This window comes from Acanthisitta chloris, unplaced genomic scaffold (genome assembly GCF_000695815.1).
Source record: "Acanthisitta chloris isolate BGI_N310 unplaced genomic scaffold, ASM69581v1 scaffold1497, whole genome shotgun sequence".
Taxonomy (NCBI): Eukaryota; Metazoa; Chordata; class Aves; order Passeriformes; family Acanthisittidae; genus Acanthisitta; species Acanthisitta chloris.
The window spans coordinates 53,745-74,059 of record NW_008684101.1 but is presented as its reverse complement, the minus strand read 5'-3'; the positions used below and the strand labels follow the sequence as shown (position 1 = coordinate 74,059).

The 20,315-nt window shown below is 38.2% G+C and overlaps 1 protein-coding gene across 1 annotated transcript; it reads right to left on the bottom strand.

Moving 5' to 3' along the window:
* Window positions 1–11,579: 11,579 nt before the first annotated feature.
* On the bottom strand, window positions 11,580–19,997 carry RGS18 (regulator of G-protein signaling 18). The gene is made up of 5 exons (XM_009079168.1): window positions 19,853–19,997; window positions 19,067–19,168; window positions 15,659–15,720; window positions 14,311–14,477; window positions 11,580–11,852 (listed from the first exon to the last, which is right to left on the bottom strand). Exons 1-5 carry the CDS (start codon window positions 19,969–19,971, stop codon window positions 11,598–11,600), a joined length of 705 nt encoding a protein of 234 aa, XP_009077416.1. The 5' UTR covers window positions 19,972–19,997; the 3' UTR covers window positions 11,580–11,597.
* Window positions 19,998–20,315: the final 318 nt, after the last annotated feature.

Below are 20,315 nucleotides of genomic sequence, written 5' to 3'. Positions count from 1 at the left end.
GGGTAGAGGAAAACTGAAAAATCAGTATAGTTCCTGTATATATGCAGTACATATGTATAGTGTAGCTTATGTGTCTGATAGTGTTTTCCACATCAGCCAGAGGTTAGTCTTGAGAAGTTGTTGTGGGGGAAATAAATAAGTTATGAAAGTTTAGTAATGATAAGTTTCTAAAAGAATTCTTTTGGCTAGTTGCCATTGGAGGAATGCTCCCAACATCTCCCTGCCATGGTTTGGGATCTCTAGCACTGACACACTAGTCAAAAGGGCATCCTAGAGATTTTGGTCTTCAAGAGCATTTGTAGCGAGTAGAAAACTAGAGGTTTGAGGCTGAACCCTCATCTAAGAAGCAAGCAGAAATTGATGTCACATTGTGGTAGTGTGCTCCCTCACAGCTGAGGTTAGCCTAAACAGTGCTTTCTTCTCCTTTTAAGTAACAGTTAAGACTTGGATGGAGAGACAAACTCCTTGTTGCTTTGTTCTACCTTTTTAGAATTTGAAGAGGGACAAACTCCTTGTTGCTTTGTTCTACCTATTTAGAATTTGAAGAGAAAAAAAAATGAGGCAAATAAAGGCTTGTTTGGAAGAAACTTGTTTAAAGTTAATCCAAATCACAAGCTCTAAGCAAAGAAAGCTGACAGCATCCAAATTTAATTGTGTTAGTCAAGTTAATACTATCCAGAAACAGTGTCCATGTCACAAAGTCACTGCAGGAAAATCAGGCATAGATGAGGAAATTTTTGAGTTACATGTGGTTTGGGGTGTCAGGTCAGTAGGAATGGCATCTCTGGGAGAAGTGACATTAGATTTATTAAAAATCACCATTTTTTGTTTGAATTTCAGCCACCTCTCAACATGTATATTTCTTTGGAACAGGAATACCTAAGAAAAGGTTTGTCGGTTTCTTTTATTTTTTTTTAGAAAAATTATGACAAACAGAGCCATTGCATGGCAAAGTTAGCAGTTATCTTAAAAACCTCTTTCAGAGCACTATTTTGTTTGCAGTTTGGACAAACATGCCCCCTCCACCTTTCAGGGCAGCAGCTCACCCATTTCCAGCAGCAGCACTGATTGGTTCAGCACACATGGAGAGTTGACCTGCAGAGCAGTGTCAAAACCAGACAGAAATGTTTGGCAACTGGGTTGACACATGTTTGTTTTCTTTAAAATACAGTTTTCAATCACTTCTTACCTTTATTAGCTAGTAGTGTATCCACAGACTCAGACCAGGCCATGGTTTCCCCAGTGTTTGACCTGTGGAAACAACATCTATCCTTGAAAATAGCATTGTGATCTTTTCCCTGTGCAGTCTGTAGAAGCTAAGAGTTTGTGCTTTGGCTGTCTCCTGGAGGGAGTGGGACGAGTCATTCATCCTACCCTACACACTGACAACAGACACTCCACAAAAAGTGTGACACACTTTTTCTGGAGTGTAGAGAACCATTCAGACTCATTACGCACCGTCTTATTTGACACTGGTGACTTGATTATTCATCCTGGAAATACTAGTAATGCTTGTGATTGGAGGAACTATAATAAAGCATAGGAGAGATATTAATGTTCTAGGATGTTTACAGAAATTCTTCTCAAGTTCAAATGGATTAACCATCAATTTATATGATACTTTTTACATGGAGTGACTCGAATTATCTAAAATGTTATCAAGCTAACACTAGTAGGATACATGGGCATTATATCAGTTTCTCAGTGGTATAAAAATTTGAGTAAATTCATAGTTTTGGCTCTTCCTCTAACTTGTTGTTGATTTCTGTTAGACATGAGACAAAATATTTTGTTCTATATAAAGTTTTGCCAGTCTTCTGAATTGAAAACAAACAAAACCTCAAACAAGCAAATTCACAAGTTAGAGGGGAGAAAAAAAAAAGAACAACAGAAAAAAAATCCCAACACCCTTGAATTCTGTTAAAAATGTTGTTATTCCTAAGGGGACTCTGTGAACTCAACCATCAAAACCCTGCTCTGAGGAATACATATTAGTCTGAGAACTGTATTCCCCAGCCACTTCTCAGCATCCCCAGTAATGGTATTTTCTAACTGTCAGTTATAAAGAGGTGATATGACATTGTCACCATATTATGAAGTTGTAGTTGTAATCATTACAGGAGGTTGTGGCAGTGACATCTTTAACAAGCAAGGGGGGTTTTTTTGCAGCTGTCAATTTGCTTGTATCCAGAGTGCACTAATTATATTTAAACAAGAAAAAAAAATTATGCCTACTTATGCACATATATAAACACACACATGAGGGAAACAAGTGTAAATATCCTAAGTCTGTGAAAACACAAAGGAAAACTAAACTCAGCATTATGTTGTACTTTGTGAGACATCATATGCTGATGGGATTAATCAGCAGAGAATTTGTTTTAGCAACTGTAAGAAACTTTTGTCAAATATATAACAAATTTTCAGGCTGTTCAGTAAATGTTTGCTAGCATTCTTGTCAAACAAAAAAGCAAAATGAAAGACTGGGATGAAACACAGTTTTGCTTCTTGTCCTTATGGATGAGCCATTACTTGTTTTAATATTTACTCACCAGTCAGAGAATGATCTCTCTGACCTTGTGGGATTTACTTGAATGGGAATGGCAAGCAGAACTGACAACAAGGAATCAAAATAGTTATATCAGCTTCAGAGGGGGAAGGAAAACAAAAGCTGCACAGATTATTCAAAACTTGGTCATCCCATCCCATAAATTTCCTACGATTAAAATAGTCATAAACAACAACTCACTTCACTGGCATTTTTTGTTCCACTGTCTGACTGTCACAGGGAGGGTAGAGTTTCTTTTCCTGACTGATCTTCAAGCTGAAGGTAATGTGACAGCAGGAACAATATTGTTAGCATGTGAATAACCAAATAGGACAATGCAAATTGATAAACTGTTTTTAACACTTCCTTTAAACATGGCTTGTTTTTTCAAACAGTGGCCGCTCACACCTAGCAGTGGCCATAACATGGTGAACTTGATGGGTCAGGGCAATGGCAACACGTTGCTGCCCAGTGTGGGTACAGAAGCCTGTCCAGAGATGGACAACAGAGCTGGTGAAGGGTCTGGAGCACAGGTCTGAAGAGGAGTGTCTGAGGGACCTGGGGTTGTTTAGCCTACAGAAAAGGAGTCTCAGGAGGGACCCTATCACACTCTGCAACTACCTGAAAGGAGATTGTAGCCAAGTGGGGCATATATAATTCATCTCTTGCTCTTGATAATTATTCTTTCATCCCCAGCTGTTTTCTTCCTCTATGCATTCCTTGGTATCCCTCACTCTCCTGAACAAGAAGGATTTTGATTTCTTGCCTTCCTCCAAATCTTGTCCTGCTGCCCAATCCTTTACTCATCCTACGCAGTTTCCTGGTTCTCGTTTCTCCACTTGACATAAACAAATTTCCAGTGGTTCAGGAACTGGGATCTCAGCTGTCCCAGCTTGCAGAGTAAGGGTTTTTTGTTCTCAGTTAAAATATTTTGCACTAAGTAGAGCAGTCTTAAGAGTTTAGGTCCCATTTCATTTCCCTGTATGGTACAGTCACACACAAAGCTGCCTCCTGCCTGAGAACACTCTTATTTTAGCCATATCTTTCAAGGTAAGAAAGAAAACCCCAAGTACCACATGCCATGTTTTGACCTTGGCTATGATAAGAGGTTGTTCCTTATCCTCACCTTTTGTGGATCTGTAAAAGAAGTTTCAGGCCAATCTATCTGATGAACTTCACATGGGACAGAAGCTAGTGACTCTGGTCTATTGTGCTCCAGAAAGCTGAAATCAGATGGAAACAGAGAGAGAGTTGGGTTACTGCAATGAGCAGGAGAATGGAACTGTCTTGCAGGAGGACAATAAACGTCCTCTTTGCCTGTAAAACGAAAGCAGAGATGAGCTCTGATTTTCCGCTCAATACAGAGGAGTAAACCAGTGTGAAAAAATAATTATTTTAGCTTAATGGTCATATTGACAAAAGAAAAGATGTCTATAAACAGTCAGTGAATAAATTCAGGCTGAAAACCAGAAGAAGGCTCACAAATGGTGATTTTTATAGTCTCCCAGTAGAATATTTGTTCTCTTTGTACTTCGAAGACAGAACTTCATGTATTTATGAGATTATTTTCAACTGTTGTGTTTGTTAATAGCACACTAGAAATTATGACCCAGGACACCCATTTCAGTCCTGTGTGTTATGAAGAAAGATACCTGGTAGCAAAATATGAATTCTTTCTGCAATTTCTTAGCTTTGCATCTGCTTGCTTCTGAAAGCTGTAGCAGAAGAAGAGAAGTACTAATTATCATCCTGATTTTCAGCAGTGATTCTTATTTTCCTTAGTTGGTTATTTTCTCTTATTTCTAGAGCACATACTATGGACTGTAATTTTCAGCATCTGCATTTACATAAAATCCTTTGTGACTGATTCAGTTCCAGGTTTGAGCTTCAGTAAAAGGGAATAAACATAATACAAAATCCAACCAACATTTATTTGTAGAGCTTCCAGCATGGCAGAGTGCAAATAGCTACAACTTGAATTTTCTAAGAGTGAGATTGTGTCTTTGTCAATTATTGTAGAAATAGTATTTATTCCCCCCCCAATGTTAAGTTTTGTGATTGCTGATCAATCTTTCTCATGCAGCAAACAGGAGGTTCTTCTGCAATTAAGTACAGACTTTGTTGTGCATTACTGTGTCTTGTTGCTTTTAGGAAGGGACTTTGCTTTTTTATAAGGGCCTTAGGTTCTCACTGAGAAGCAGGTCAAAACATATGTTGAATTTTTAGCCAAGTAACAAAAGTCTAGATGAAGGCCTGATGCTAGTTTTCTCCACATTCCTTGGTGTAAAGCCAATGAAGTCAGTGCAGTTGTGAGGACCAAATTAAGCAACACATCATTCTTGGATGATTCTATTCATTTCTTGTTGCTTACCCTGTGTCTAATCTCAATGGTTGTGCTATTTACTCACCTTAGAACTGAAATCATAAATTGGCTTATTTTACATTTTTGAAGAGGTAATATCATTCTTGTTATAGAATAGTTCCATAACTCCCATCAGACTATGAGAGGGAGGGTTGCAGGATCTGTGCCTACTTTTTTATTGTCATCTGATGATATACTTTTTCTAGAAAAACAAAATTCCAAACAGAGCGAGAAGCATTTTTAAAATTTGTATCTGTTTGCCTGATGTCTGAATGATACAGACATGACCATCTCTTGAAGCTTTTCAGTGCTGACAGATATTTAGTCAGTCTTAGCAACCATAGAATTTCGTTAAAAAACAGGAATGTTCTAGCACACAGAAAACTAAATGGATGCAGTCCAATTGCTCTTGCATTTTATGGGGTACTGATCACAATTCACAAAACCACAGAGAAGCCAAGAGTTATCACTGTATAACATGCTGTCCAGTGACTTTGCAAGCTGATAGTATTTCAGGTACACAGCAGATAATAGGATGGTTGTGACATTTGTACAGGGACAGTAATAATAAGTCCACTAACCAAAGTCAGGCACAGTCATCTCTTCCCATAAAAAATAGCTGGTAATATTGTGGTAGCCTTCCTCTGCTTGGAAATTAAGAATTTATGGGAAGAAATTAGTATTTTACTGAAATGTCATAAAGAGAAAAAGTAATCTTAGTATTAAAGCAAAAGCATCAGCTGGTTGTGCAATTGCTTTGGCTATTGCAAATAAACAGTATCAAGTAAGCCAAAAGAAACATGAATATGCAGTAGAAATTGGCTGGAAATTGCATATAGAATTATTTTTAAACATTTTAGGAATCTGGACCCTGCTGACATTTCTGATGTCTACAGCTTCAGTTCACTAATAGCTCCTACTGGACTTCCAGAGTCATTTAGGCCTGCTCAGCTAATTGCAGAGTATTTTAAAAACTTTATCTGGAGGCCTCTGGCTTACCAATTTCTGTAACTCTGAGGACTGTGCTATGGAGTTTTGAGTCCCCTGCCTTTGACAGGCCACAGAGAGCCAGAACTGCAGGAAAGGGAATGTAGATCTATTGACAATGTTTCCTCCTTTGCCAATATTACTTGCTATGGACCACTGGCTACTAAATATCTAAGTCTTCAGAACTTTTAGACTTACTGCTTGACCTTTGACTGATACTTAGCTATCCTTAGGTGTTAGATTTGCTGAGTTATCTTCCTTTATGAAAAGCTATTGGCTGTTTAGGGGAATAAGGCATGTCATTTTTTGTTCCTTTGACCCACTTTTGGCCTAGACACTCATCACAATAGACAGTACAAAACAATGCCACATGTTCAAACTACTGATGTATTAATCTAAAAAATAATTTTCAATTCTATATGTTCCTACAAGGGCTGCCTTGTACTCACCTGAGTGCAGTGTGAGAAAAGCTCACACTCTCCAACAGCTGTTTTGGTGTTCTGGTGTTTCCCTGGAACAGGTTCGATATGTTAATGACCTTCAGCACTTGACCTCTGTTAATTCCATTCCATACACAGATTTGCTTGCATAGTGTTGCCTTGTATAATATAACTTCAGCAGAAAAAAAAAGCTAACGTTCTGCTGGTCTGAGAAATTTAAGCACAGAGTGACCTGACTGCATTTCTTATGTTGGGAGAAGCCAAGAGGATCTGAGCACTGCTGGCATCCCAGTGACATGGCAACGCCTGCCACAGAGGATGCAAATATATTTTAATCACAGCACTATGTAAATACCTCCCTTCCCATAGCCCTGCACAGCATGGGCAGCTCACAAAATTATTATTTTCCATATGAATAACTCCATGTGCCACAGAGTTCCTTTGCATAAGAAAATGAGCTGTTATTTTCCACCCAAGCAAAGTATGCCCTTCAGGTGAAATGTTTTGATTTCAAGAACAATCTGTCAAAATATTTTATAGCATTCTGGGCTCCTGATATGTAGGATTTCCAAGTACTATACAAATGACAATTTGCATTGGAAAAGGACTGGAAAAAAGTCTCAAGAAAATGTGCAACCTTGAATTCTCATGTAGCACTAACTGGCAGATTATTTAGCACAACTCATGTCCTGGATGAACACACTGTTATTTACACAGCATCAGACTTCAGAAAACATCATACAAGTTCATGTAGCACAGACATGGAGGATTGTATTATGACCTTGTGCTTGGAGACAGATACAAATTGCATCAGTGTAGGAATATACAAGAGGTAGACATTGTGTCTCAGAAAGCTCTTGAACCCTAATTTCCCACAGCAGATGTCTCCTGAGTAGTGCCTTGTGGGTGCTCTGTCTAAAGTCAAACATTGCTGGGAATGGATGAAAGGGAAAATCACTATACTGATGTTCTTGGCTACCTCTTTTTGTAAATGACTCCTGGACTCTGACTCCTACCGTGTACCCATACCCATGAGCTCTGGGCAGAGCCTGTGTGTGAAGTAGGGAAGCTCCTACTGAGTCTGCCACAGGGGGATGCTTCACATGGAGATTTAACCCTTAAAAGCTTTTTCTTTTTTGAGGAAAAACTGGAGCAGCATTAACTGCAGAAATCTAAAATGAGTCCAGAAAGTTGTGAAGAAACAAGAGTCCCTTAATTGCAAGCAGATTGGATGGCAAAGAAACAACAGTTCAGAGCTGTCCTTATGTTAGGCTTCAGCTCAGCCTTCTGTCCTGTTTGAAAACTCTGAAATGACTGCCCTAGGGCTGTATCTTGCTAGTTAATTTTAGTTACCTTTCATGGAGAAGGCAATGATAGAGGCTAGATTGTAAATCTTGGAACACGGATAATTTCCTGTAAGGAATAAGGGAAAGTTAGGAGGAGATTATGCAAACAGATGCCATTTAGGAAAGGAGAGAGAAAAGCTTTGGTATCAAACCAGAGGGAGCTTTTATGAGACAAGCCCTAAATGATCAAAGTACAACAAATGGAAAATAACAAGACATTAGTGAGAAAAGAAGTAAAAATGGAAGCAAGCCGGGTGGTGGAGAGAGGAAATACATTTTTATCTTTGGCACAGAGCCACACAGGAGCTTAAAGGGAATTTGATTGAGGCATTTGACTAAAATGCAAAGAACAGAGTGGGATCTAGAACAGGCAGCTGAGCAAGGCATAAGTTCATGAGCATATGAATCACTGATGAGAGGAAGATGATTTTATGCAATTTTTTTCTCAGATGAGGTCTTTGGCAGCATTTGTGGAAAGGAGAGGGAACTGCATTCAAAGCAGTAGCTAATTAAGGCAGGCTGAGCAGCTGGGGACAAAAATGAGGGAAAAATGATCTGCCATTTGTGAGTCACTTACAAGTTGTAGCATGTAAAGGCATGTAAGAGCCATATTACTGATTGCCTTCTTCAGTGGAAGATGGAAATCTACTTTGAGATTCTTTGTCTTACATTTCAGTCCTCATGTTTCTTGTCAGTTCAAAAGTTAATCAGGTTGTTTTTTGTTCAATAATATCCACAAGCCAAAGAAGATATATGGATATATGTATTTCCATCTTCCTCAAGTTAAACAAGAACAACATATCATACTTCAGCAAACTTAAATATCTAATTAGGCTGAAGTATTGAAACAGGAGACAAACCTTTGTGTCACACAAGTCAGCAGATTATTTCCTTCATACTTAGCATCTTAAGACTTCACATATGTAAGGAGTAAAGTGCAGTGTTGATGTAGGGTAAACGGTTGTGTTGGTAAGAGGAATATTTTGGGAGCTCTTACTGAATGCTGAATAGATCATACAAATCTAAAAACCTGCTACACAAAATAAAAACACTTGCTCAATAGGCTTTGAATATGTATTATTTGCACTAGGTCAGCTAAACAAGAGGATTTACATAATTATGGCATTGATTCTGCCAAAACTAGAGAAGCCTGACAATGTTCTCTGGTACTACTCTAAGGTTTGTGCTGTAAATACATCTGTGCAGGGCCAGCCCTGAGTCTGATCAATCCTGGAACAGCATCACACACTCCTACTCTATCCACGTCTGGTTCATATTCCAGAACTGCAGTAGAGCACTGAATAGTAGAGCACTCCTTTTCTCTCACTAAAAGGAGCCTCTTCTAGAAAAAAACCCTTTGCCAGATAATTATGTCATTTGGTTTATCTTTGTGTCCTTTGCCTTCCTTTCTCTGAGTTTATCTTGACTTTCTTTTTACAGTAGTTCCCATGGCATTAGTCTGCTATAAATTCAGCTATGGTTCATAATTATCTTTGGAAAACACACATGCATAGCTACCAGGAATATCTTATTTGTTTGTTTTCATTCTAAAACTCAAGAGAGGGACCAGCACTGTCAGTACTGCAGATGGATGACTTTGAGGAAGGCCTCCCTGGAGATAAGGAAAATTTTCCATGTGTCTGTGAAATGAAATAAAGGGAGCTTGCTGACTTCTATTTATCACTGCAGACCTTTCTGACTAACAGCTGGGCTTTTGCTGACGAGAAGAAGTCTTACTCAAGGCATTATATTTGTCATTTGTCTGGGTTTTGGAACAGTATTAAATATATGTATTGTTTTCATTTATTTAATCCATAGCAATCCATCCAAGGAGCAGATTCTCAGCTGATAGAAGGAACATAATCACACCAAGACAGAGTCTAGCTGCAAATATGTAGGTCTTATGTCTGAGTTGCAGCAAACTCTTCTCTTAACACTCAGGTGGGGTGGCTCTCAAATCTGTTCCATTTCTCTAATAAAGTTACTAATGCATGACACAAGAAACATGCATATTTTAAATACCTGAGAACTCTGGCATTCAGACATTGTTGGTTATATTAGAGATTCCCTTATCACAGAATCATCAAGGTTGAGAGAGACCTTCAAGATCTTCTAGTCCAACCACTAACCCAGCACCACCACAATCACCCCTAAACTGTATCCCTAGGTTGCCACATCCAGAGACCTCTTGAACTCTTCCAGAGATGGTGACTTCACCAATCCCCTGGGCAATGTATTCCTAGAGACTGAAATACAATTTCAGTGCTTCTAAAACAGTTGAATTATTCCTGAATCACCATGCCCAGGTTCTGACTGCTTACACTGTCAGAAATAGCATATGCCTGAAGTTTTGCAGTCAAGGAAGGATAATGGAATAAACCAGCAAGGATCATAGTCCCCATAGCTACAAATGTGTTTCTTGTCTACTCCCCAGGTACAAGCAAGAGCTTGGAGAGGGTTCCTAGGTCATGTCATCTCAGAAGCATTTCCGGGTGAGTTTGGCACTCTGTGTAAGGTAACACTTTTGATTAAAATGACAATGATTGCAGCTAGTATAGAACTTTGAGTGAAGTCTTCAGTGGATTAATGATACATCAAATCCTGACAACTCTTTAAGCAGAACAGGTTTATTGAAAGGTAGTAAAGCAGACAAGGAAACCTGCAGATCAAGCAGTTCATATACACCCCAAATGAGCAATGAACATCCTCAGGAACTGCTCCTCTTCTCTTTCACCACTTATAGAAAGGGGAAAAAAGAGGAGAAAGCTGAAATTCCTTGTGAAGCAACTGAACGTGCAAGTCATAGTTACAACTAAATCCTGCAGCCCCTGCTAAACTGAACCACTGATTCAGATTTTAAGATCTGCCCCATGCTTCAAGGTATGTCTGCACAATTCTGAAAGAAAAGGACAGGCTAACTGTGTGTGCTGACTATGAAAAGGATATGTGTGACTTCAACAGTAAAGAAATAAAAGGGGAGATTTTTCCTTCCTCCTCCTATGAAGTATACTAATGACCAGCAGAACTGGAGGTCATTCCAAGAGCTGTTAATTTTCAGATGCATTTTCAGTATAAAAGGCAGACAAAATTTAGAACAAAGTTTAGTAGCAAAGTTGGTATACCATGACTATTTACAAATAAAAGTAGAAATATTTTATATATGTATATACATAGACATGACCTGATATTTAATGACACACATTGTGTTAAAATAGCATTCCTGGCCCTTTGTTCCTGCTCATTATTTGCAAAAAAATATTAGAATACAAGTATTTGATGCCAAAGCTAATCTACACAGCATAACTTAAATACAGAGAAAAGACACGTGTGATAAGAAAAAGGTACAAAATTTACCCCCAAAGAAATTAAATAGTATTTTTGTTTCTCTTAAAATAGGTGATAGCTACATTTTAATTATGACGTGTCTGTACTCAAAGCTCATGTAACTTTGCATCATACCTAATAATGTTCCTGTGTTTTGCAGTATGAGAAAATACCACACATTCTCTGTGTTTAGTGTAGGAAATATTGCAGAAACATAAATATGTGCAAAGACTAGGTGTACAGATTCTAACTGTGATTGAACCAGCCTAAATGATACAGGCCCAAGGTACCTGTTGGATTTTTATCAAATGACTTTTTATGCAGGAAATTCAAATTTTTCCTCCAAGTATGATCACAGCTTTTGCTTGAGTTTAAAGAAATACTTTATGAAAACTTTAGATGATACAACTTGACAATATGTTGCCTATTTCTCTATGGAAATGAGGTTAATTGGCTGCAACAAAACCCTGACCTGGTGTAAGTGCATTTAACTTTGCTTTGCCACTTAGTTATATCTGCTAAGGATTTGGATTTTAAAACACATGCAAGTTGCTGCAGTAGCTAGAAGTTATGAGGGCTGAGTTTTCTTGCTACCAAACAGTGAAGGCTGGTCGTACACCCTGAAAATCATTGACAGTAAAAGACCTCGACCGTCTCCTAAGGGTAGGACGATTGGGATTTCTCCCCTTGACCAAGTTTAAATAAGGATCAGATCTGAGGAAACGTGGGTAGCTGTCTTGTTCCATCAGCCTGTAGACTGTGTTCTGTGCTGCATCAAAGGTGGTGATGAGGGGCTGCTCAATATGCTGACTCGTTACTTCTTTGGTGTGAAAGTCCAAATTCACCTGGAGAATGAGGAAAAGTGTATTTCTTTAATATACATTCATGCATTTCCTGTGGTTTTATCCATAGCAATGGCATTGTATATCCATGAAAGACTTTTCTGATAAGAGGACCTTGAATCCCTGATACAAGAGGGTGTAAATGCCACAGAAGTAGTTAGTATGTTTGTGTTCAGTATTGGCTGTCAGAAAGTCTTCAGGGATGTGTCGTTGGTGCAGTGGAAAACTGATAGAAGATAAGACAAAGAATAGAAGATAAAGTTTAAGTAACTTTCTAATAGTGATCTTTGTACAGTTGCAGATCTCAGGCTTTGCATTGCCAGACTAATGCAGAACTCTCTCCATTCTCATTTAGGATTTATGTAGAACTTTGTCTAATGAGACTGTGTTACTGAATATTTAATATTTCTGGTTTCTGTGTAGAGTTTGACTAGTAGGAAGGTGAGAAAATTCTAATAAAATTTTTTTAAAATGTTTAAATGGGCCTCTGGAGGCTTTAGACTAGAAGAGCATGTCCAAATGATTATTTATTCCATGTGCTGTTGCATTCACCCTGGGAAATACTTAATTAGTATGAGAATTTTATTAAAGTGTCAGGCATGGATTTAAGCATATTATTTTGAAAAACAAGATAGAATATATTTTAAAAATTGATCCAGTCAAAAAGTGACTTCCATAATATGCTTATTTTGTTCTCACTGAGAGATACCTGCTATTTTCCATAGAAGTAGTTAAAAAAATAGTTTAGATCTAAGAACTGAAGAGCAATTAGAATGGTAGAATGGTCCACTCAGCTAAGATTTTAAGATCATCTTGAGCCATATGCTCAGAAGTTTGTGTGTAAGAGTTCTGCTGGACAAGAAATTAGTCAGAGAAAAGGTGCAAGCTCCAGAGCTGTATGGCCTGAGATGAGACACTGCTGGCTGCTCTCAGCTGTGCCCAGGGGGAGGAAGTCTCACCAAAGCCAACAGCTTCAGGGTGAACCACAGCACCCACGTTATCTGCTCCCCATTCAAAGTGTGGCTGATAAACATATGTTACTATGAGTCAAAGTATTACTTCTATACCCTGTCCCCTCCTTAAGGTTTCCTCCTGCTCATCTCTGCTTGCATCAGCCTCAAGCATTGACAGTATCAGTGCTTTTTTCCCCACAGTGACTGCTCATCGATGGATCAATGGGCAACAACAGGTTCTTGCCTCAAACAACACTGAGGGTTCTTTTTATGTAAGATCCACCCCAGGGCACACAGCAGGGAAAGAAATGAAAAGGGACATAAGTGTTTGAAAGTGGACATTTCCTAGGGAAAGCAGATCTGAATCTTATATGTAATCCATGAGAATTACTTGTGGAAATTGCACCATTTTGCAATTCTTTTCTTCAAATGAGAATTACACCTTTTCACCCTTGTTACAGGGAAGCAGCAGTTAGTGGTTGACTTCTGCCATTCTGGCAAATAGAAAACATAATACAGGCATTGGCAAGTGACCTATTTGTTCTGTAGAAATTTAGTAGAATTACAGGAAATTGTAAGTCCAAAAGACCTATTGAAGTGACTGATTATGAATTCACTGAAAAGTTCATCTCTCAGCCTGTTCATCTCCTCCTTAGGGGAGGCAAAAAACTTTTTCCTCCTGCTTTTTGTTCCTTTTGAATCCTTTATAACACACTTCAGTAACATGAAGAAATTGGAAATATGAGAAGTTTTTGCACTATTATAATACTATAAAGAGACCTTGATGTTGGTGAGGATTGTCATATCAACGTTTTTTGTGTATGTGCTGACAGTAACATACCAAGGACATGCAATTAGAGGTGAGGGGATGGAAAAGGAGGAGAGAGTCTAGCAAGAGAAGTCCATGCTTAGAACATAATTATTGTTTAAAAGTTATGTTTAATTGAATAGTTCCTTCTAATTTCTTTTAGGTTTTTGGCTTGTTTAAAATACAAACTTCTGAATCTCAGTTATGTAATAATTGAATAGTAATTACTGTTTTAAGAGAAAGGGAGAATAAATCTGTTGTTCTGGAGATAGCTTTAAATAATGACAGCTAATACTTTTCCACAAATGCTAGTTGATATGTGTCATTGCAGCCTTAATATTTAATATCACTATTTTTTCTTAAATAAACCTTTTGTGTGTGTGTGTATATATATATATCTCCTGGATTTGGAGACCACTAGGAATCACTGACTCCTATGATACAATATTTAAATTTAAATTCATGCTCTACACCTCCAGTAATGTGGAGGGACGTTTTGAAAGGAGTATGGAAGACAGTGAGAATTATCTATGCAGATTTGCTTCCAAAGCTTTGACTCCTATGATAAAACCTCCTTATGTAGACAACTATATATGATTAACTGTTGCACCTGCTTCTGGGCATGACTTCCTAAAAGCAGATTTTTATCAGATGCAGTTGTGTCAAATACTATGTATAATGAAGAACATCTTTACTGTACCTCTTTTGGAGCATCTTTCTGTATGAATGTTTCATAAATGGTCTTAGCTTTCGGCAGAAGTTCATGTGAAGTTTTGCTTCTCTTGTAATCCTCACAAGCTATCCAGAACTCAATGTTTTCCTCACTGAACTCGGTTTTCAGAAACTTTGTAAAAGCATCCAGCCCAGCTACAGAAGGAAAAGTTGAATTGCATTAAAAAATATATCCTTATCAGATAATTAGTCTTTTCCCACAGTCTGTGCAAGGCAGAAAACACAGGTTGTGTTCCCTTTGAATATTATCACATTATAAATAATTATTTTAAAATACATAAAGGTTTTTAAATAAATGCAGTTCTTTAATTATGATCCTGAGTGCTGTGACTCCCATTACAGAATTCTCAGCATCAGTAACAATCCACTACCAAGATCTCATAAATTTAAGAAAGAGAAGAAAGCAAAACATGTGGAAGTGATGGACTTTATTCCAGCTAAATATCAGTTTAGGCTGACCAAAATATTATTAGAATCTTTGCTCAAAACAGTTCTAGTAACAATCCACTACCAAGATCTCATAAATTTAAGAAAGAGAAGAAAGCAAAACATGTGGAAGTGATGGACTTTATTCCAGCTGAATATCAGTTTAGGCTGACCAAAATATTATTAGAATCTTTGCTCATAACGAAACAGTTCTCCCATAACAATTTCAAATGAATTGTTTGAAGCGTGTTTATAATTTGCTTTATCCCATTGTTATCATGCTAATATCCCAAGGATGCTCAAGCTGGGGAAGTAATGCAATCATATTGATGTCAGCTGTTCAGGGAACAGACTTGCAGTGTCCAGCACTGTAGCTAAAACATACGTGTGCCCCTTCAAAATGAAAGGAGGAGCATATGTGCACTTGATAATTTTGTAAGCAGCAGGTCCTTTCAAATGGTGGCAGCTTGCATTCAATCACTGCTTTAGAAACAAACTGTATCTGAAGTGACAAAACCTTTTCTTAAGTACATAGAACATGTCTTGCAGTTAAGAGTATTTGTACAATATTCAGGCTAAATTCTCCTGTTTATTGAGGGAACTCTTTGCTATCTATTATATTACTTTGTTCAGTAAAGTACAAAACTTAGAAGTTATTTTCACTAATTGACAGCATTGCTACAGCCTAAGCACATGAGGAGAGCAGAAACACACACTGCTATAAATGACCCATCATACCTAGTTTAGCTAACTGCCAGGTCTAGTTAAGGGCACAACTGGATTTTAAGATTTTCCATCAGTTTTCCATCAGTTTCCATCAGTTTTCCATCAGTTTTCATCAGTTTTCCATCCTAACAGTCTGCACGGAGAGGGGAAAAAAAACTACTAACCTTTCTCAGAAAGTAGTTTGTCAAAAGATTCTCCCCATTTCACTGCTTCTTCAGGAGACACACTGCTTAAGAAACAGAAAGGGGTTTTGAAGAATAGTGCACACTGTATTTGAAGCTGTGTAACTGTATTCTGCATTTATCTGTTACCATTATGGCTGAGAACTGTTTCACAAAGCCTTTGATTAGATCACATTACTAAAGAAGCTCATTCTCTTAGGGACTTCAGGAACATTTGCTTTAATTTTCTTCCTGACATATCTTCCTGCAGAGTTTTTCCCTGTTTAATAAAACATCAGAGCAGAGATTTTTCACTTTGGTGTTTGTGTTCCTCTGCTAATCTTTGAAGGAACTGAGATGATGCAGTGTGGTAAAACTCATAAGGGAACCACGTCAGCTTTAAGCTTAAGAAATACTTGTGCAGAGATGTGGTTTTGAAGGCACTGTTACCACAATCTGCTTTTAATGAAATATGGAAATTCTAGAGCCTGAAGACAAAGTTGCTTATGGTTTAGGTGTTAGTCTTATAGGGTAATAGCACACGTAGTCTGGTTTGATGACCACAAACACATTTCAAATGTCATGTTGTTCTAAGACACTCTGCTCCATTTACAAAACTCCTCATATTCTTCATCAGGTATGTCAAGTTCCATATATCTCACTTTGCTTTCAAAACTTCTGCCCCAGAGAACAGTCAAGAAAGGAAAAAAACACCTCACTTCAGTCACATAAATACAATTTTTGAGAAACTATTTTTTGTTGTTGTTTCATATAGATTAACCCTGAATGCATACCTGGGCAGAACTTGGATTTTTAGTGGACCAGAACTGGAGTAAGCCAGTGATGAAATGTATCATGTTAGGACTAGGACTTAAGTTTTAAGTGTGAAGGTAAAGTCAATTTTATGAATATTAATATTTAGAATCATTTTCATTTAAGGGCAAAGCACAGTACACTGAAAGTATTAATAAGCAACTTGTCCAGGGTTAGTTGGTTAGAACAACTTCATCTGTACTGAACACTTTCAAAATATGATTCCCTCTTCCTTGTAGAGGCTTATTGTTCTGTTACCTGATTCAGACAGTTTGGAGTCTCTTGGCAAAACCTGTAGGCACGTGAAGTTTAGAGGGAAGGAAATTCCAGTCACTTTGGGAAGGAATTTAGCCAGTAATGATCTTGGGTTTGCACAAAACTCCCTTACATTTAGGTATGAGAAGTAGAAAAAGTGCAGTTCTTTGAACTGTATGGACTGGGAAGTCTGAAAACGTAACTACTAAAGTGAGTTCCTATAGCTACAGAAATTACTTTGGTCATAGTGAAAGATAAAGCCTTATGACTTCAGACCACATACTGAAGGAATTTAGCCAGTAATGATCTTGGGTTTGCACAAAACTCCCTTACATTTAGGTATGAGAAGTAGAAAAAGTGCAGTTCTTTGAACTGTATGGACTGGGAAGTCTGAAAACGTAACTACTAAAGTGAGTTCCTATAGCTACAGAAATTACTTTGGTCATAGTGAAAGATAAAGCCTTATGACTTCAGACCACATACTCAGTCCACATTTGGTCATAGTGAAAGATAAAGCCTTAAGACTTCAGATCACATACGCAGTCCACAACTGCATGGAATGCTGGAGAGGTTCTTTGCTGGGTGTGGAAACTACTAATGTGCATTTCTGGTTTTCCTTCAGAAAACCAGTAGCATCAACCCAGTAGCCTCACAGATCCCCAACACCTCGGTATAGCAATGAGTTTGTGCAATAATAGACAGAAATCAAGATTTGTTCAGCTTTGCCACTTTCTAAATATGAGAAGAAATCAATTTGGACTGAGAGGCCACAGGCATTTGTACTATCACCTCACTGTTCCTCTGCAGTGTTTCATTAAATTATCTTTCCACTTATGTGTGAATAATGGAAATCATAAAAGCTAAGTAAATCACTTAATAAATCTCAACCTATTATCTTGCTTTATTATTTGACTAAGTAATTTTCTCTTTGTTTGGATTTTTTTCCATTTTTGACAAAAATAATTGCCACTTCTCTCTAATCTATATACAGAGACCAGCAAAAATCTATAAGTTTTTCTTCAGTACAAGAACAGCCAAATCCCTGTTAGTCAGGCACCTAGCTGAGAGTAACATGGTAGAAGGCAGCTGGCTGAGTGAGGAAGTGATAGTCTGTAAAAAGGAGGAAATTCTTCAGAGACTTATTATTGCTATTGTATCTACCTCTGAAAGTGCCTTTTCACAAGTTATAAAAATGCAGTGATGGCTGTGTACTTTGTGTGAGATGCTCAGGGCAATCAGCCACCCAACACTGCCTGCATACATGTGGCACAGGGTCTGTTGCTTTCTCTTGTTAGTGCAATCTTGGCATGGTTTTAGGTGTCTGGAACAGAGATGGGTGTGATATGTCGAAATGAGAGCGACACCCATTGCCTACTTACCCAGATGCACAGATGCAAGTGTTTGGATCCCCCTCCTCAGCCACTTTTTCATGGGTTCTACAAACTGAGTTTGGGCCTTTATGTGATTTCTACCACATGTTTAAGGGCTTGTAGCTCTGGTCAAAGCAGGCAGCTTGGTTCCAAAGATAGGGACTGCTTAAACAAAGTTCCTCAAGCTTAATTAGACAAAAGAGCATGGTAAGCACTAAAGTATTCTGACTGATCTGTGATGGAAAGAAAGTGGTAGCAAATTTTTTAGGCCATGGAGCTGCAGTACTTTATGTATTCCTGCTTCTCAGTCAGGACCTACAAATGCAATTCTTAATGTATCAGTGAGATCTTGGTACCCCACTGGAGTCAGGAACTAACCTCTTATTGAAGTCAATAAACCCAAGATTTTACTCTGTATCTTTATGAAAAATGCTGTAGCAGGGACAATATTACCACAGTGTATTACCATCAGTATCTGAATGTTGGAGACAAGAGTGTTCAGCCAGTTACTGCAATTACTGAGGTGCTATGCATTCAGTATTTAACAGGAATATGACATTTGTACATCACAGAATTCTTTGGAAATCCTGCTTTGCAAGCAGCTGTGTGATTTTCCTGCAAGGAGCAATTTGTCAGCTGCATTTCTGAGTTGTTGCTTGCTCTATATGGTCAGTGGACTAGCACAAAGGCTGTTGGCATAAGTAAAGGTTCAAACATATCTCCGAGTGCATGGAAACCAGTGTACACTCAGTGGTGTGAAAACACTAGTGGTGAGTTACTTTGATGCATACCAGATATTTTGATAGTGTTTGTATGCTTGGGATGGATTGAAAACTTCTAAATCAAATAGGTCTAGAGAGTGTTATTCTTTGCCAAGTCTGAATGCACACACAAAGATGCAGGAAACGTTCTGAGTCACACAGGCACTTCTTGAAAGGAATCCCCATCGACTCAGTTCTTTTAGAATGCTTACCTTGCTGGTTTTGTCAAGTTTCCAGGTTTACCAAGATGATCACCTTCATGGAATTCAGGTTTCTGCAGGAGCAGGCTCAGCCTATTTCTCTTTTGCTTAGATCTACAACAGAATTGGGATAGTTTTTCAAGAAACCTTGTTGAAAGATGAGTTTTTTTCCCCACCTCAGACATTTCCTTTGACTAATAATCTCTGCTTTTGCATGACAGATCCTGCTATTTTCAGTTACAGTAATGTTGCTGCTACTTCTCCTACATATGTTATTCACATTAATTTTTTTCTTTATAGCTTAGCACAAATTTACATATGAAGCGCTGGCAAAGAGAAGTAGAAATCCTTTCCTTTTCAGCATCTTTTGAATTTATTTTAAAGATGAAGGGGTGAAATTTCCCATTAGAGAACACAAACAGTTGGCTCAGCATCTTCTACTTTTAATGTTTCGCAAAGAAAAAGGAAGTATTGCTTCCTGCTGTTTGAAATTTTTGAACAGAAACTTTCCCGCATCATCTTCAGGCTTTGAAGAAGCAATTCTCAGAACTGCTTACAACCTCCTTTTCCTCTTTTTCTTAGATCATTATTTTGATTTGGGTTTTGTTCTTTAAAAATGCATCCCCAATGAGTTCATATTTTATGCATACAATTTCTAGGACTGCAGTTTATGAGTTTTCATACATATGTCAAAAGTAAAATTATCGGTGCCCTAAATTCATACCCACACCAGCTATGTTAGAAGAATCCTCCATATAAACAGAATGCTCAGAGAGTCAGCATGACCTGAAAACTTACCCAGGCTTGCTTGCTTTGTGAGGCTCATCTTTAATTGTTGACTTCATGACTTTGTAATAGGATTTATCCTTCGAGGCAGAAATGTTTAGTTGGGGGAATAAAAGAAGTGGGTTCTCCATCTTCCTCTAAAAAAAAAAAAGCTTCCAAAAATGTTCCTTTTGCTTCCTTACAGCAGTTGTGCCTGGTGTAACCGACGTGCTCAGGAGGTCTCTCACATGCTGTGTCAGCCTGGGTTGCCCCCAGTTGGGCACAGAGCAATTTCCAGAGGAGGTAGTGGGAAGAAGACAGTTCTCTACCTTCCCTGCCGCTGCAGCTGCACGTACACTGGGCTTTAAGTAGAGTTCTGGTTTTACAGTCGTCGTTTAAGGAAGTGAGATTGCAACTTTGCAAAATGGCCGTGGCTCATGCAGACAAACCACAGCAACCAGCAGCTCCTGGGTGGCTGCTGCTGGAAGTTGATGTC

Bases quoted from the DNA above. Each gene is read 5' to 3' on its own strand.
- RGS18 (XM_009079168.1), bottom strand. From the start codon at position 19,971: ATGGAGAACCCACTTCTTTTATTCCCCCAACTAAACATTTCTGCCTCG. The intron at 15,721-19,066 runs GTAAGCATTCTA...TTTCTTAAGCAG, and splicing joins AACTTGACAAAACCAGCAAG to TGTGTCTCCTGAAGAAGCAG. The intron at 11,853-14,310 runs GTACAGTAAAGA...CTCATTCTCCAG, and splicing joins AGAAAGATGCTCCAAAAGAG to GTGAATTTGGACTTTCACAC.